Source organism: Vigna umbellata, chromosome 8, assembly GCF_029865625.1.
Source record: "Vigna umbellata cultivar VRB3 chromosome 8, Vumbellata_1.0, whole genome shotgun sequence".
In the NCBI taxonomy this organism is placed as follows: Eukaryota; Viridiplantae; Streptophyta; class Magnoliopsida; order Fabales; family Fabaceae; genus Vigna; species Vigna umbellata.
Genome location: NC_142172.1, coordinates 45,014,087 through 45,031,393, shown reverse-complemented (window position 1 = coordinate 45,031,393; position 17,307 = coordinate 45,014,087). Strand labels below are relative to the sequence as shown.

At 31.8% G+C, this 17,307-nt stretch overlaps 3 protein-coding genes across 3 annotated transcripts; 2 read left to right on the top strand and 1 right to left on the bottom strand.

Moving 5' to 3' along the window:
* Window positions 1-2,703: 2,703 nt before the first annotated feature.
* CLPR1 (CLP protease proteolytic subunit 1) lies at window positions 2,704-6,576 on the top strand. Its single transcript, XM_047305393.2, has 9 exons — window positions 2,704-2,968; window positions 3,768-3,880; window positions 4,035-4,235; window positions 4,359-4,463; window positions 4,558-4,620; window positions 4,751-4,862; window positions 5,769-5,830; window positions 5,926-6,114; window positions 6,193-6,576. Exons 1-9 carry the CDS (start codon window positions 2,785-2,787, stop codon window positions 6,274-6,276), a joined length of 1,113 nt encoding a protein of 370 aa, XP_047161349.1. The 5' UTR covers window positions 2,704-2,784; the 3' UTR covers window positions 6,277-6,576.
* A 2-nt stretch (window positions 6,577-6,578) lies between these two features.
* Window positions 6,579-9,924, bottom strand: BUB3.1 (Transducin/WD40 repeat-like superfamily protein). Its single transcript, XM_088096566.1, has 9 exons — window positions 9,705-9,924; window positions 9,464-9,594; window positions 8,542-8,624; window positions 8,150-8,416; window positions 7,949-8,024; window positions 7,705-7,785; window positions 7,137-7,215; window positions 6,951-7,051; window positions 6,579-6,876 (listed from the first exon to the last, which is right to left on the bottom strand). The coding sequence occupies exons 1-9, from the start codon at window positions 9,822-9,824 to the stop codon at window positions 6,789-6,791; spliced, it is 1,026 nt and encodes a 341-aa protein (XP_087952692.1). The 5' UTR covers window positions 9,825-9,924; the 3' UTR covers window positions 6,579-6,788.
* A 730-nt stretch (window positions 9,925-10,654) lies between these two features.
* Window positions 10,655-15,142, top strand: LOC124831407 (RING/U-box superfamily protein). Its single transcript, XM_047305392.2, has 9 exons — window positions 10,655-10,927; window positions 11,325-11,405; window positions 11,705-11,825; window positions 11,913-12,007; window positions 12,687-12,758; window positions 13,459-13,701; window positions 13,874-13,982; window positions 14,105-14,291; window positions 14,667-15,142. Exons 1-9 carry the CDS (start codon window positions 10,904-10,906, stop codon window positions 14,746-14,748), a joined length of 1,014 nt encoding a protein of 337 aa, XP_047161348.1. The 5' UTR covers window positions 10,655-10,903; the 3' UTR covers window positions 14,749-15,142.
* The last annotated feature ends 2,165 nt before the right edge of the window (window positions 15,143-17,307 follow it).

Below are 17,307 nucleotides of genomic sequence, written 5' to 3'. Positions count from 1 at the left end.
TGACTTTCTATGGGTTTATGGGCGTGTTTTACCAACTTGTTTTAATTACTTAATTTGTGTTTTTTTTTTTGTCTATTTTCTTTGTATGTTTGGAAATGTGTAAATGACATTGTAGTAAAATAATGAAGGCGTGAAAATACACGTATTGTATTATCTAACATGGTAAGTCACATATAGAGAATTCTCACGTTAGTCTTGTCCCACAATATGAGAAAAAAAAGAAAGAAAAGAAACGTTTGGAATGAGTGGAGAAAGAAAGAATGAATGACAACAAGTTGAGTCGTATACGAATAGTATTAACTCTTTACTCAATTCGTAACAAAAAAATTCACTTGTTATTCTGTCAAATACTTGTTTAAAAAATAAATATAAGGATTTTAAAATTCACTAATATATTACAAATATATTTTATAATTTTTTAAAATAAAATCTAAACAAAATTTAAAAGATTAATATAAATTAAAATTTATTTTTAATTAAATTTAACCTAATAAAATGTAAATTAATTATAATTTTTTTTATTTTTTAGATAATTGATGTTCATGGATACATATAGTATGATACCTCCACATGATTTATTTATAAGTGAATATTAAAATATTTGTTATCTAGATTTACAGATAATAAATATTTACGAATACCAACTATTATTTGCAAACTTTATCATCAAATACTTATTGCATAAATAATTTTACTACCTCAATTTTGAGTGAGAAGAATATGATGAATGAAAATAGAGAGGAAATTTATGAAGATGAAGAAGTATGGTTTATGAAGATGAAGATTAAGGTCGGTTTATGAATATATATATATATATATATATATATATTATGAGAATAGACATGAGGTTTATGCATCGATGAGAAAGAAGAAGATAAAATCAAAATTGTTTATGAAGTAAAAAGAAAATATGTGGAGTTGTAAGAAAAAATATTTCTTTAATTGGAACAAACAATGAACTTAAGTTTGACTTTGTAATACATATTTTTTTTAACACATTGGTAAGCTCAAAATTATATATTCCAATAAAGAAAACATTTTAAATTACTTTTAATACATTCTAACATCTATTTATAATTAGTGACTATTTATATTGATTCTCATCTTTAAAAAAATTATAAATCTCATTGGTGATGAATTATAACTAAACCAACGAAATAAAAAAAATTAGAAAAATTAGAAAAAATTCATATTGAAATTAAATAGTTGTATATTGAATGAAAATTCTTCATTGAAATTTTGAAGGATTTGTAAAAATCAACAACTAATTAGTTATGAGAGGTCTAATTGCAATTATAAAAAAATAGGAAGGTTTTAAATTACAATTACTAAAATTACTCAAAGACTGAGTTGCAAATACTAAAAAAAACATTAAGTACTAATTTACCTTTGTTAGAAAATATATAGAGATGAATTTGTAATTTTAAGAAATTTCAGAAAGTTATATACATTATGAAAAGTATTTTCGAAATCAACAGAAAATGTTCAATTTTGTTGTTGAAAGATGTGATTACATCTTCAAGTCTATCATAAACAATAATGAATATTATTTTTTATATTATATACACAAAAAGAAAAGATGTTATGGACAGAGTTAGATATAAATAGTTGAAAGCTAAATATAAAAAGTTTAAATTCTGTATACACATATGAAGTTTTATATAAAAAATTATTTGAAAAATAGTATTTTTATAAACTCCATACTACAAATATTAAATATTGTCACAGGTTATTTTATGAACTTATAATAAAAATGATTTATCTATATAAAAAATATTTTCTCTTCTACATATGATTTTCTTTTATGCTATACACATTTTTTTAAACTAAAATCATCATTTTACTAATTTTATATTTTAAGTTTTTTTTTAGTTTAACTATTTTCTTAAATTTAACTATTTTTTAAAATAAAATAATTATCTATGATAAAATAAAACTACTTATAAAATAAACAAAAATTATCCACAATCAAACTACAAATTTATTTATATTTATTTCTGTAATTATAATAATAAAATTAATTATATTTTATCTATATTATTATATAACGAAGATTATTTTTGTTTCAAATTTACCTTTCAAAGTAACATTTTTTTATATTTAACCATTTTTTAAATTTAATAATTTTAAAAAATTAAATAAGTAAAATTTATATACAAAACAAATAAAATAATCTACAAAATAAATAAAATTATTTATAGTTAAATTGTAAAACCCATCTATATTTATTTTTATAATTATAATTTATTCTTTTTTATTACCATAAAAAAAATTAAATACATAATGCATGTATTTTCTATCATAAAAAATACACATACGTTATATATATATATATATATATATATATATATATATATATTTATATTTATATATAGTTATATATCCAATAATATTAATAATAATTTTGTAATTCTTTTGAAAACTGCAAATACCTATCTTACCACATGAATCTAAACAAGTTACGTTCTTCTTCCGATCGAGTTATGAAAACTATCGTATATTAATTTTAATATACAATAAAAACTAGACATACAAAGATAATTTAAAACTAATCAAATCATTAAACTTATATAAAAACAGTTTAACAAGAAGATTTAGAGGTGTTAAGATTATGAAAAAAACAGAATAGTGTTTATAACCCGACCCGTTTACCACAAGAAGTGGATAGTGGCTTCTAGCACACCTATCTTCCTCGCCGTTGGAACCAAAACTATATTTCTGGTGTCATACCCTTCACCCCTTCACATCAAATTTTGAAACTTTGTTTCCAATTGCGTGTACCCAATGTCCTCTTCTCTCTCCCCACCACTTTCTGGGTCCTTCATCCACGATTCTTCGTTCCTCCGTGGAACAAAGCTTTTTCCCCTTTCTCGAAGAGTGGTACCACGCGGCTTCAGCTCTTTCTCTGCTAAGTGCTCCCTCGACCACGTCCCCAAACAGTTCAGAAAGGAAAATCTCGCAGATGGATGTTAGTTTTTATACCTTTCGTTCCTTCTCTTTTGTGTTTGATGATAATTTTCTCTGTTCGATTTAGATTAGGCCAAAGAAAAAAAAACTTGAATGTGTTTTACAGGAAAAGTTAGAGCAGAAAAATTGAAGAAGTTGGGATTTTTAATCTGGTTATGAATTAGTTTAGTATTTTTTATGTGATTTAGAATTGAACTGTCGAGTGAGTATGTGCGATTGGTTACTTACCCCCTTAGAAAGGTTTAAATACTTAAATTAAATCTCACTTTACCTTCCTATTTTTTGTCCAATCTCGTAAAGTTTTCAGGGGCATGAACCACAGGTCCTTAAATTTTGAGACAAAATGAAGGTCATATTTATTTCTCCCCTAAATACCAAATGCATATAGATGTGTCTTTTGAAATTTATTTGTAGAACAGATAGTGAATTATGTGCATAATTTGTAGGAAAATAAAATAAAGAGACACTATGAATTCTTGTAGTATACACTAGGAGAAACAGCCTTGGGCAAAACTATGTGAAGTCTTGGTTGGCTATCAAATTAACAATATGCGTCTCCGTTTTCAGTTTTGACTGGTTTTCACATTCTTGGTGTTTCAAAGTGTTATAGGCAAACATAGGTTTTAAAGGTTGTTTATAAATCATAAAGCTTCAAACTCGTGCTCTTAGATTAATTTGGATGAAATTTTCTGGACAATTTTCCCAAATAAAAAATCTTATTTTTTTTTTTCTCAAGTTCAGTTGAAAGGTTTAAAAATTTGGTGCCCAACCTTTAGTTTTATTTTGTTTATCATATGCAGTGACGCAAAACTACAAGAACGTACCTCAATATCTATATGGCCTTACACCTTCACAAATGGACATGTTCATGACAGGAGATGGTATCAGCCGGCAAACTGCAAGAGTTACAGAGGTTCTCACCATATATATTCTTCATACTGTCTAACTTTCTGTGATGTTATAATAGCAAATATACTAAACTGTAACCTAATTTTGCAAAGCACCCAGATTTTATCACGGCTGATAAGACTATTCAAAACTGCTCTTAATTTTAATCATTGTGACAGGAAAGCATCTCATCTGCCAAGAATTATATAGATAATGGTGGAACGTGGAGTCTATCTGGCACGGGGAAAAATGATGCTTCAAGATACAGTATGAGTGCTAGAATGTATCAAGGAGGTTGGGGAAGTGAAAGGCCACCAACTGCTCCACCAGATCTACCTTCTTTGCTTTTGGATGCTCGAATATGCTATCTGGGTATGCCGGTAAGCCTCATCCTGACGGCTTGTGTTTTTAGCTCGCCACCTTTCGTATATGGATAAAATACCTCGTATCTTTCATGCCCATCTTTTTTATGTTCCTCTGTAAGTCTCTATAAATTTTTACAGATTGTTCCAGCTGTGACGGAACTTATTGTTGCTCAATTCATGTGGTTGGATTTTGATAACCCAACCAAACCTATTTACTTTTACATTAATTCATCTGGAACTCAGGTAAGTGTTATAACCATTTTCTAACATTTTTCCTTGTGATGTATGAGGTGCTGATTTATATAATTGCTTTTTTTTACCATTTTTTCCTGTTCAGAATGAGAAGCATGAGACAGTGGGATCAGAAACTGACGCATATTCCATAGCTGATATGATTTCTGTAAGTTTTATCATGAATCATGTGCCAATCCTAGTGCTCCTGCCCTACCAAGGCTGAGACATGATTTTCCTCTTTGAACTACTCTTTTGTAACTCTTGCTTTTTAATTAATCTTTTTTTTTTGCTTGAAGTATGTCAAAGCAGATGTGTATACTGTGAATTGTGGTATGGCATTTGGTCAGGCAGCAATGCTTCTGTCTCTTGGAACAAAGGGTTATCGTGCGGTACAACCAAACTCATCTAGTACGAATCACATCTTCGCAAACTTTTGAAAAAAATTGCTTTCACTTATTTGTGTTTTTTTTTTGGAACTTCTGACACAACTATAGTATCCGATTAATCAGTATATTTGAAGAATAGACAAGGGGTTACTGATTTATAATTTTCCCATTATCTCTATTGTCATCACATATTACACTTTTTGATCAACTGGCTACTAATATGCTTGTTAAGAAGTATTTTCCGGAATATCAGTTTATCGAACTCTAGTTCTTAGTATCCTTAGGGCATGGATTGTAGACTTACGATCTGTGTGAACTGAAAGCCCAGTACTCTGCATTGAAACTGTTGGGTTGCCATTGTTGTGATTAAAAGAAACCCTAATTTTCAGGGGCCTAATAAAAGAATTTCGATCTTTATGTAATGCTACAATGCTTTGTGCACAAACGTGGCCTACATGTTCATGGAATGAAAGGCTGCAGCCACAGCAGAACGACTTATTAGTCATGTTTCTTTACCATTGTTGTGTGGGCTTTGTATTATTTATTCATCAAGCACAAGTATAACCTATTTTCCTTCATATTTTGACACACTATGGTATTGATTCTGGCCACACATAAAATGTAGTTCAGGAAAACATAGAAAAATGTCTTGATTGGATTGAATTTTCGTAGAAAGCCTTCTTCTGTATTGGCTATAGAGTTTCTTTCCGCCCTTCAACGCTGAATTGCAGATGGTATATTTTTTTCTGACCCGAAATTTCTGCATAAATAGGGATATTTCTTCCTGTCAGTTGGTAGTTTTGATCATTGACAAGGTAGAAAGATAGCTGTTCGTATGCTCTGAATAAATTATGTGGAATATACGGGTGTATAAATAAACTATGTCTTTAGCATTGGCGTACCGAGGATTAACTGTTTGCTATTGCAGCAAAATTATATCTCCCAAAGGTCAATAGATCAAGTGGTGCTGTTATAGACATGTGGATCAAGGTACTGTCTACCTGTTTGTATGTTCTCTTCTCTATATTCTCTCCATTATTTTAGACACTATATTTATATCAATTATGTTGGCAAAACACATACAGGCAAAAGAGCTTGAGGCAAATTCGGACTATTACATTGATCTGTTGGTAAAAGGGACAGGGAAATCAAAGGAAGAAATTACTAAAGATGTTCAGAGGCCTAAGTATCTTCAAGCACAGCAAGCTATAGACTACGGACTTGCTGACAAAATGATTCAGTCAAGTTCAACGGATTCTGCATTTGAGAAGCGGGTAATAATTATTTCTATTTACTATTGATATTCTCTTTAAACATTTATATAATATACTTACGATTACTGTCTGGATCAGAACTATGAGGAAATTCTTGCTCAATCAAGTATGAGGAATCAAGGTGGTGTCGATCCTCAAGCGTCTCCTTCGGGATTCAGGTAATCACACAGCGAAAGGCCACTTAATCGCTCCGAATCCAATGCCCTTCAATGCTATATGGGTTTAAGTTGACGACTGGTGTAAAGGTCCAGCAGCTATCTCATCAAAAGGCCAAATTGAAACTTTCAACGGAGAGATATTATATGAAAATTGTATCTTGGCTGTTGGGTGACTTTTTCAATACTTAAATTACATATGCTTAGTTTGAATAACTTAATGTAAATATTGATTGAGACACATCATGTTTGCTCAGTAGCTGGCATTGTGTCCTTGAAAATTTTTGCTTTGATTTTTCTTTTCCCAGATTAACAATTTCGCAGTAGTTGTTTTGCAATTAAGTGAATGCATATGTGACTTCAATTTATAATTTACAATATACCTACTTGCACGAAGTGCACAGTTTGAAGAAAATCTAGAAAAACAGACTATTAGTTTACTTGTTTTTGGCATTCACAAGAGGGAAGTGAAACACTAAATGAAAAAAAGAAAACCCTGTCAGACATGGCCATCAAGAATTATGCTGGAGGATTGGGATAGACTTTGGGCTTCGGCTTCACCTCAATCTCGTTTACACTACGGACGAAAATAGCATCTGATTCGTTGCTGTGAATGCAATGAACAAAGTTACTTAAACAAGCTCGTATAAGAGAGACAGATAGTTAAGATACAGAACATACCTTTTAGGTCCTTCTTCGAATGTGTAACTTGATGCAACAGCCAACAGGCGTCCATCTCTGCTGAACGACAGTGCAGCAATGCTGGTAGGATATTTCGTGTACTGGAAGAGAAAACGAAAATTTAGAAATTATTACTATATCAAAATTCTGGTCACTCAATTACTCAAACAAAAAGAATATGAAAACCTGGTATAGCCTCTTCTTATTGTTTCCGTCCCACACGTTAACATACCCGTCACAACCACCTGTGGCAAACGTTCCATATCTGCACGGATTTTTATTAAGCATTTTCATGGTGACAATTCAGTCAACGAGTCGTGACCCTAACATGAACAATATGTAATTCCAAAGTTCATTTAAAAGTTAATTATTCACAGCACTTAATCTTTGGAGCTTTTTAAGTTTTAGGAATTTGGTAAAGGAAGAACACAAGAAATTATAACTAAGTTAAAGATTGTGGATATTTATAATACTGTAATACAGAACCCTCATCTTCTAACGCCATGCATTTATTTTACCACGCAAACTGTGAAAAAACATCTATACCCTCTATTTTGGATGACAATATGTACTACTTATATTACCTTCTTAACAATAAGTTATATTTATATTTCTCAACTAGATCCTCGAATGAGCTACCGCTATTGACATTGTAAATAGTAGATAGACAGTTAAGTAAAAGCAATTTGAAATACTCTTCACAGAGTGTGTTGTTTTAGAAGTATTTCAAATTCTATGATTTTAAAACACTTACATGGGGTGGTATGCAATTGCATTTACGGGATAGACAATGTCCCTTCCGGCCTCGGATTTTCTGTGACACTTGAAAGCATATCTGCACAAAGGTCATAAATCATTAACAGCTAGAAGTTGATGGATACATGCTATTTTTCCTATGGACTGAAAGACCATCATATGAATGAAAAAGAAGTTCAAAATATCCATATCACAGTATTATTAAGAAGGGAAAACAGAAAAACAAATAAAGAAGTATTTACTTTTTTGCCTGGATAGCTTCTGAGAGGTCAAAGAATTCCATCGAGACACGCCCTTCCACTGAACTAAGTGCATATCCTGCATAATGCAGTTGTACAAATATGAAAGGAAATATTCGATAAAAACACGACAGAGGCCTTGTTAATCATTATTTAAAGTTTTGTTATCTTTGAAAATCAACGGTTGAGTTAGTTAAAGTTCACCTGTTCCATTAGGGTAACAGCGCACACATCTAGTTTGATATTTCAATGAAGATTCTCTTTTCTGTTCAGGTTGAGACATGTTCCTCAAATCATAGATATTAACATGTCTTCCAGCTGTTGCTACAACCAGGCGATTTCCAACCAGAGAGAGAGAGTAAACACGCTCAGGCTGTGGATATGTCCCAACGAGTGTGCGCTCTTGGCCACTTGTACCTCTAGGGTCCCAGCATTTCAGGGTTTTGTCCCAACTACCAGTGATCAATTGCCCTGTGGTGTTACAGACAAGATAGAAGTAAACGTGAAATATCCTTTTAAGAATAATTCCCCGGAATTAAGTGACATAAGAACATAGATGAGATGAGTTTAACATCATAGAGATCGGAAGGAGAGACCTGCAGCATAGGAGTACTCAACACAACGAACAGGCGCATCATGCCTTCCTAGGATATCCTCTTTATTAGAGCTGAAGAAAAGCCTGGAGCATAATCATATAAAGGGTGAATTACTCTCTTCACGGCTTTGAGATGCATAAATTACAGTTTCTCTTCCCTTAATTTAAAATTTACAATTCGCTCTCTAAACATACATGAATTGTGTTACATTTTAGTCCATTCTAGAATCAGTTTGGTAGGATGGAAAAAAAAAAGATGAAAATATGAAAAGTGAATGAAAACAAGACATAAAATGAGAATACAAATATTTTATTTTAGAAAAGAAATAGATTAAAATAACTGCTGAGCCTTGCAACTTTTAATTTTTCTTTTCTTTTATTTCTCCTCAACCAAATATAAAAATTAATTTTACATCTCTCCTCTCCTCTGTATTCCCCATTTACCCAACAAAGGCTAAATGTAAACTATCCTCAAAGTGGTAACAGACAACTACAAAGAAATCTATATCCATATGGCCCTTTTGTGTTAGAACATATCCTATGGAGAAATATTTCAATAAACACTTCTAAAAAACATGAAATTAATTTAAGTTAAAATTAATTCATTTATAAGATAATATGTAACAGTTATTTTCTAAAAGTTTTATCAAGATTTATTTTATAATTGATGTATAAAATAATTTTAATTTATAAAACATAAATTTCATTTTTTTTTCTTAGAAATATCGACGAAGAAGTTAAGATAGGCTCAATTTCTACTAAGAGTTAATTTTGAACTTTGGATTATCAAAGTTTGGAATTTAGAAGATAAATGATGCCTTATATGCAGATAGCATTATGGGGCTTTAAACATCTAGTTTACAGGCCAAACAAGAATGAGAACAATCTAAGACAAGTTTGAAATTGAAGAGAAAGAGTGTGACCGTCTAACAGTGTTGTCGGCGGCGACACTGAAGCCGGAGGAATCGTCGTGGAAGCAGCAATCGAGAACGGGGCCAGCGTGCATGAACTCTCCTCTCAACACATTGGCGCTCGCTTCGTACAATCTCACACTCTGAATCACGCAAACACCAATGAAGGCAATAAAATTGATAGCATACATAGCATAGCACAGGAAGTACGTAATTGATAAGTGAGAAGGAGGAGTATGCATAGCATACATACCTTGTCCCATGAGGAGACCAAAAGATTATCGCTGTGATTTGAGAATCGGAGATTCGTTATTCCGTCCGATGGAGGATTCGACAACTCTTGCCCCGCCGCGGCGGCCACCGCAGAAGCCATGTCTGCGATTTGTTGAAATTTGAAAGTTGAAGGGGTTGAAGTGAGAGTGAATTAAAGAAAAAAGAAGTGACCCTTTATTCAAATTTCAAATCTTAGGAGCCACGCATTCATCTTAACGTCATATGTTCCAATGGGGTTTACTAAAATGTAACTTGATAATAAATCAGGATAGGTAATAACATATAATTAAATCTAATTCCCACGTGTAATAAATTAGTTGATTCGAGAAATAATTTAATTTTATGTATACACAAGTTTTCATACTACAGGAAATCGTAATTTTTGAAGCATTATTGAAAATACGTGTCAAATTTTGTTTAGTGTGTGTTCTTAATAAAATTACAAATAAAATTAATAATAAAGGAATAATATTTTTTTTACCAATTTTAAATAAAATAAAATATTAAAATTAAGAAACATATATATCATAGACGATATCATGAAAGGATGATAAAAATAATTTTAAGACAATGATTATATAAATATTTTCCACTATCTCAGTCTACATTTAGTTAAATTCTTTTTTGTTTACATAAAAAGGCAGTTGCATCTCATCAAATTTATTCTCTCACCCTTCCGGAAAATGCTTTCCCTAGAAGGAGGAAATGTTTGACTTCCATAAAAAAATTCCTGAATTGTTTATTCTATTCCGAAAATTAAATTCAAGAAATGATGGGGTACAGGAAGTAATCCGGCCCAATAGAGAATGCACCAGTAGAGAATGCAGTGGCCCATATTACTAACCCGGGCCTGTAAGCTTTTTTTTTTATATTTTTTCTTCACCTGTTTTTGCAAATAATTAATTAACAGAAGAAAAAAAAATGTGAAGGAAAAGAAAAACTCAAACGGATCTGAATTGCAAACATAGGAGGGGGTTTTGTTTCGGAGTGAACTGAGCCTATTATCAACACAAACAACATTTTCAGTGAATCAACACGAGAAAAAGAGAGAAAAAGATTATTGTCTACGTGATTTCGATTATTTGATCATGCTCTTCGCTTCAATTCCCCTTTCTAAATCCTCTTGATTTTCTTTTTCCGAACAACGTCAGATTCGATTGAATTATACCCCTCAATGCAATGGTGGTCTGCAAATGTCGCAAGGTTCCGTTCGTTTTCTCTTTCTTTGCATACAGTTCGGCTCCTTTTTCTTTCTCTTTCCAAAACCCTGATTTGTGTTTTCCCAATCACGATTGATTTGTTTGCTGGGTGTGTAGATCCGATTGGTATTGTCTATTCAGATCAATCGCGGGTGATCTACGTGCTCTTGCATTTTTGCGTGATTTGATTTTTATTTTCATTTGAATATGCATTTAGGTGATGGAAACGGGTGCTTTCACTTGAGCATAAAATTGATACAAGTGATTTGTCTTTACTTGTTGTTGTTGTTGCATGTGATTCTCGTTTCTTGATTATCTTGGGGAGCTATGCTAGTTGTTTCCCATTTTCTTTCTTTGAATTAGAGCTAATGCTGTGTTGTGCGTTCTGTATGATGTTTTAGGCTACTAAATTATACTGCTTCGTGCACAAAGTTCCTGTCTGCGGGGAATGTATCTGCTTCCCGGAGCACCAAATCTGCGTGGTAATTTATTTTTCTGCAATTCGTATCTTTTATTATAATTCACTCTCAATATATGCTATATAGCCTTTGATCTCTAGTTCTTTCCTTTTTCATTTCCTCCTCTTGTTTTTGCTGATTTTTGTTTTTCATTCAATATATTATTTTTTGGTCATTTGTTTCCTGGCCCAAGACTTCAATTTTTTCTTGTTTTGGACTGAGTATTACTGGGGATATTGCAGTTTTGTGATTTGTCCACATATTTATGTTTGAAGCTGCAGAGTTTCCGGGGTTAAGCTTCGTCTACTTTGTAAATTTTGCAGGTTCGAACTTATTCGGAATGGGTTATAGATGGGGAGTATGATTGGCCTCCTAAATGCTGCCAATGTCAGGCTGTTTTAGAAGAGGGGGATGCATCTCAAACTACTCGACTGGGCTGCTTGCGTATGTGGTTTTTCTTATGTTTTCCTTCCAAATAATTTTTGGCTGGGCTTGCATTGTCACATTTATAAATTTAAATTTTGTACATAGATGTTATCCACACAAACTGCTTCGTCTCGCATATCAAGAGTTTTCCTCCCCATACTGCCCCAGCAGGATATGCGTGTCCTTCATGTTCTACTTCTGTAAGATCTACTGATCTACCTTCAAGCGGTTCCTGTCTTCTTTTATAAAAAACTACTGATTGAAATTCATTTTTTAATTTACATGTTTTAACTGAAAGCTAGTATGAGGTTTCTGTCTGGTTTTGTTCAAACTTCAAAATATGGTTTACAGTGTTCTTTTCCTTGAGCATTATGCAGAAACAGAGAGAGAAAAACATCCTACTCTTATGTTTTCCTCCCCTCCCTTTGTTACTTTTCAAATTCATAATCCTTGAGAGATTGGACAGAAGCACTAGAAAGGCAATTGGTGTTTTAGGTGCCCAGAACTGTGTTTTTCAATTGTTATTTTTTTCTCTCCCCATTTTATTTATTATTTCTTTTATTTTTTTTCTTAATTATGAGTTGTAGATAGAAACTCCAGAAAGCTAACCATTAATTAGTTTTTCTTTCAAAACCACTACATAGTGGCTTGTCTTAGGAGGGACCCTAGTCACGGAAGTAGTTTCTTAGCAGGTAGAGTTATAGTATGTTTTGGAAATAGACACTCTATTAAGAATTAGCTACATAAAATGTAACTTGGTAAACTACTACGGTGATCATGTTTTTGCATTTACCTTTTAAAACTAACTTTAAACAGTAGTATAGTAAAATTTTCCATAATTTTTTTTTCCATATGTCGTTTGATGAAATAACTGTACAGATATGGCCTCCCAAAAGCGTGAAAGATTCGGGGTCACGTCTACATTCCAAGTTGAAGGAAGCTATCATGCAGGTGATTTATGAAGTTGATAATATATGGGTGATTTATGAAGTTGATAGTATATGATTGTCTCACTTTTTATTGGTTTGAGATATATTGGGGGTATATTTCTTCATATACAGAAATATAGAACAAGCTTGTTGCCATAAACATTGCCACATTTACGAATTATGAATGAGTTGGGACTTAACAATGATATTCATATTATGTTTAAGAAAGTCCCTGTTGTTCCTGGTATTTGTCAGACTTCACTCTTTGATGAGTACAATGAAATATTATTATATGGAATGACAACATTCTTTGATGCTAAGACCTATTGAACTTATCACGCAATCAGAAGAATCTATTTACTAGCAAATGCTCGTACTAGGCGTATACTTTAATATAATTAGTTTCTGTTTCATTTCCATCTAATTTTCGTTCAGCTTCTTCGGGGGTCACTATGGAAGCGATGATGTTTAGGATTATGAAATTCAGTCAAGGCATCGGGTCTGATTCTTTGTTAGAGGCACAGTACTGAATGTTAGTGCTGTACCTCTGATCAATAATCGTGGTTGTGAATTGTTGATTATTGCTGCAGAAAAAGTTACCATTTCCAAAAATCATATAAATCCACACTTCCTTTCTTTCTTTTGTCTTGATGATTTTCCTTGTCTGTTTTCTCCTCGTTATACAAATAAAATTTTCATTAGTTTTTATCTGTTTTTGTCAGTCTGGCATGGAAAAGAATGTTTTTGGAAATCATCCAGTTTCGATGACAGAATCGCGAAGTCCTCCACCTGCTTTTTCTTCAGATCCATTGGTTAGTAGGGAAAATCATGGAAACTCAGACCACGTCGATGGATTCTCACCAGCAACTGGGTCAGAACTACCTAAACTTACAGTGGCTGATGTTATGGAGATAGATGGTGCTAATTCAGTAGGAAATTTCATGAAAGCCTCAAGTCCTGGTGCTGTAAGAGGATATTTTTATTGCACTTTTATTGTGTTTGCATTTATCTATACTCTTAAAACTCTTAATAAGGAGGCTGACTTTTCTCTTGTTTTTATGCAACGCGAGTTGTATCTTGTTTCTTGTATTTGATATTTTTTCTAATATAGTTTTGTTCTTACCGCAAATAATTTAGCCTGGTGCCACCACAAGGAAGGGCTCAGTCCATGTTGAACGACAGAATTCTGAAATTTCTTACTATGCTGACGATGAAGACGGGAATAGGAAAAAGTACTCAAAACGAGGTGATATGGTCTTTTTGAATGAAATTTAATATTTTAAAATTTTTTTGACTAAAACTTGACATGTCTCCTCTCTCCTCTGTTGTTATAGCTTGCTAATTTGAATTTCGTCTTTGCAAGCGTAGGTCCATTCCACCATAAGTTTCTTAGAGCTTTGCTTCCTTTCTGGTCTACTTCCTTACCTACTCTACCAGTGACTGCGCCTCCAAGGAAAGATGCAACAAATGCAGCTGAAACCTCAGAAGGCCGTACACGGCATCAAAGATCATCGAGGATGGACCCAAGAAAAATTCTTCTTCTGATTGCAATTATGTATAGCTCTTCACTTCATATTAATATATAATAATCCAAAGTAGGAAGTACAGTAACAGTAAAAGATTAAAAGTCTGGGATCTAAAATTTGGGCGGTTGAAGTTATGTTTGAGTCACTCATGAGTAACGAGGCGTGTTTTGTTCAGGGCAAGTGAGAACAACTGGGTTTCTGAGCTTGGGCCGTTATTGCAACAAGTAGTATGTGTCCCAGGGTTAAAATGCTTGCGGTCTCTATTAAATTTATCTGGCATACATCTTTCGCAATGCTGATGCTCTAATTCTTCTACTATGTTTATAACAACTATACGCAGTATCATTTGTGGTATGTACTGCTAGTTTTTAATTGATGAAGTTATTATGATGATCCATTTGCAGGGCTTGCATGGCAACTATGGGTATATTGTATTACAGACTGGTGCAACGGGGTCCAGGGGATGAGCTTCCTAATGAGGAATAAATTTGCAATGGAGCTCTTAAAATCCGGAGACGCTCGCTGGCTCCCATTTTGGATATTGCTGGTTTCTTGTTGCTTCTGCTGCTTCTTATCTGTTTGGCTTCTTTATTTGGACCAGTCGCTGTTTTGGCCAACATACAAGTAGATTGTTGATAATTTTTCATCTGAATGCCGATGACAGTGACTTGATGCATAAATTCTTAGTCAGCCATCTTTGCTCTTTGCCCTCAGTTTTGGTACCCTCTTGGAATGTAATTGCAGATTTAAACATTGCAATCTTAATTGGATTAAGTTGTATCCATCATTTCAAATGCACATTGTTAGTCAGTCAACATTTTTATCTGTAGTTTTTATACAAAAACTCATACAATGTTGTTATGCATTATATATTTTCATAGACCTGTGATATGAAAATATGACCATCTGCATCTGCACTGATGATACCGCATGTTTGTGACCTTTATCTTTTGATTTGGCTGAGTGTAGGACGTTGAGCAGTATTTCTGTTCCTTCGGAAAATTGAGAAGGAATGCTCTAGAACTCCGCAGCTGAAACCATATTTAGGTTGGACGATTCGTTCGGGCCTACAAATCATAGGCAACAACGACATAAATACAACCAAGAATGCCATGAAGTCAGCATTTGGGGGGGCACTCATAGATGCTCTCGCTTATAATCTAGACTAGACCTTTACGCATTTGGTTGAGAGGAAAGAAATTAAACAGCCAAAGTATATTTTTTAAATTGCGGGGAAATAAAATTAAATAAATTTAAAATTGTTTCTAGAAGACTATTCGTCTCATTTTTCTTATTGCCTCTTCAAACAAAGAAAAAGACACATTATTTGGGGTTCTTTTTTCTCAATTTTATTTCCTTATTTTCATTTTTTTAGAAATAGATATATTTGCATAACCTTATGTTTCAACAAGTTGGGTCGGTAAAACATTAAGAGTGGGTACTTGTCAAATGTTACTTGATGTTAAAGTTAGTTTGGTCTGAATGTCAAAGTAATAAATGTGTAATTAATGACTATCTTATCATTTTACTTTGAATCTCTATCTATAGTTTTTGTAGTGAACTTTTTATTATTACTTGTCTAATGGCGTAGACTATGCTAATTTTATTTTAGAGTTTTAATGATAATGATTTTCTGCTGAGTCATTTTGTATTGGTCGTTTGGTCTTTTCGGTAAAAATGTTATCTAGTCCGTTCAATTATTATAATAAAAGTACAAATTGTATTATAAAAGTATATTATGTGTGGTGGTAAATTAGTATTTTGTTTTTAAATAGATATTATGAAATTCGTGTGTTCTAAAAGTTAACAAGTTTATAAGTTGTAACATTGTTTTCCTATTACATATGCATTTAAGGATTTAAGGTGAACATAAAATATTTTTAGGTATAAATAATCATGTTTTTGATTATTTTATTTGTGTTAAAAAATGTAGTTTGATAATTAATATTTCATAATGACATCTAAGCGTTTGAGTTAATTGAGTTATATTGTGTTGGAAAAAAATTATGGATTTGGGTTTTTATTAAAGTTGTTGTGGATATGATTTTATATATATATATATATATATATATATATATATATATATATATATATATATATATATATAAACTTATGAATTTTAAGTAATGCAAATTGAATGAGCATTTTTTATTACAACTAATTAGATGATTACTAATGTTCATTTGGACAATGTTGTTTTTCATGTTTCTTATTCAAAATGTTTTAGTAAGTAGGGTCAGTATAACTCTATCTAAGGGTCAATCGTCCAATAATCCTTACTCCTACTTGTCAAAAGTTATGATAAAGTTCGTTTGGTTCAAAGGTCCGAGTAATAAATATGTAATTAATGTCCACCTTATCATCTTACCTTGAATATCTATTTATAGCTTTCCTTAAATATTTATTTCGTACTTTGAATATCTAATTAATTTCAACACTATTTATATCTTACGTTGAATATCTATTTCGTAATGAGTTTTTTTTATTATTGTTGATCTAACTGAGAACCGAACTCCAGTGTTCTTTTCAAGAGTTTTAATCAAAATGATTTTCTACTTTGAGTCATTCCGTATTAGTCGTTCAATCTTTTTGATAAAAACATCATCTTATTCACGTGGTTATTATAGTAAAAATACAATTTGTTTAAATGATAGATTGACTGTCCAATCAACTCGTTAACCATACCAAACATACTGTAAGCTAAATAATAACAAAAAAATTATAAATATATACAATTATATATATATATATATATATATATATATATATATATATATATATATATATATGTATATATATATAAAAGTATACGAAATAATTTATAATAAAAAATACATTATTCAAATTCATTTTAGTACATAAAACTATCATTATTAGATTTGATTAGTTTAAGCAAAAGATCTAAAACAATTTGATTGGTTTGATTTACATTTTGGTATCAATCTAAATCAGTAAACAATAAATTGAAGTTCAAAATATCTTCATCCTGAATAGGTGGCTATCACTTTTAATAATTAATATTTTCTGAAAAAATGAATATTGTAA

Bases quoted from the DNA above. Each gene is read 5' to 3' on its own strand.
- CLPR1 (XM_047305393.2), top strand. From the start codon at position 2,785: ATGTCCTCTTCTCTCTCCCCACCACTTTCTGGGTCCTTCATCCACGAT. The intron at 4,236-4,358 runs GTAAGCCTCATC...AAATTTTTACAG, and splicing joins TATGCTATCTGGGTATGCCG to ATTGTTCCAGCTGTGACGGA. The intron at 4,621-4,750 runs GTAAGTTTTATC...TTTTGCTTGAAG, and splicing joins CCATAGCTGATATGATTTCT to TATGTCAAAGCAGATGTGTA.
- LOC124831407 (XM_047305392.2), top strand. From the start codon at position 10,904: ATGGTGGTCTGCAAATGTCGCAAG. The intron at 10,928-11,324 runs GTTCCGTTCGTT...ATGATGTTTTAG, and splicing joins TGGTCTGCAAATGTCGCAAG to GCTACTAAATTATACTGCTT. The intron at 14,292-14,666 runs GTATAGCTCTTC...ATCCATTTGCAG, and splicing joins CTTCTTCTGATTGCAATTAT to GGCTTGCATGGCAACTATGG.
- BUB3.1 (XM_088096566.1), bottom strand. From the start codon at position 9,824: ATGGCTTCTGCGGTGGCCGCCGCGGCGGGGCAAGAGTTGTCGAATCCT. The intron at 8,625-9,463 runs GTCACACTCTTT...ATTATGCTCCAG, and splicing joins GCCGACAACACTGTTAGACG to GCTTTTCTTCAGCTCTAATA. The intron at 7,216-7,704 runs GTAAGTGTTTTA...AAATCCGTGCAG, and splicing joins GCAATTGCATACCACCCCAT to ATATGGAACGTTTGCCACAG.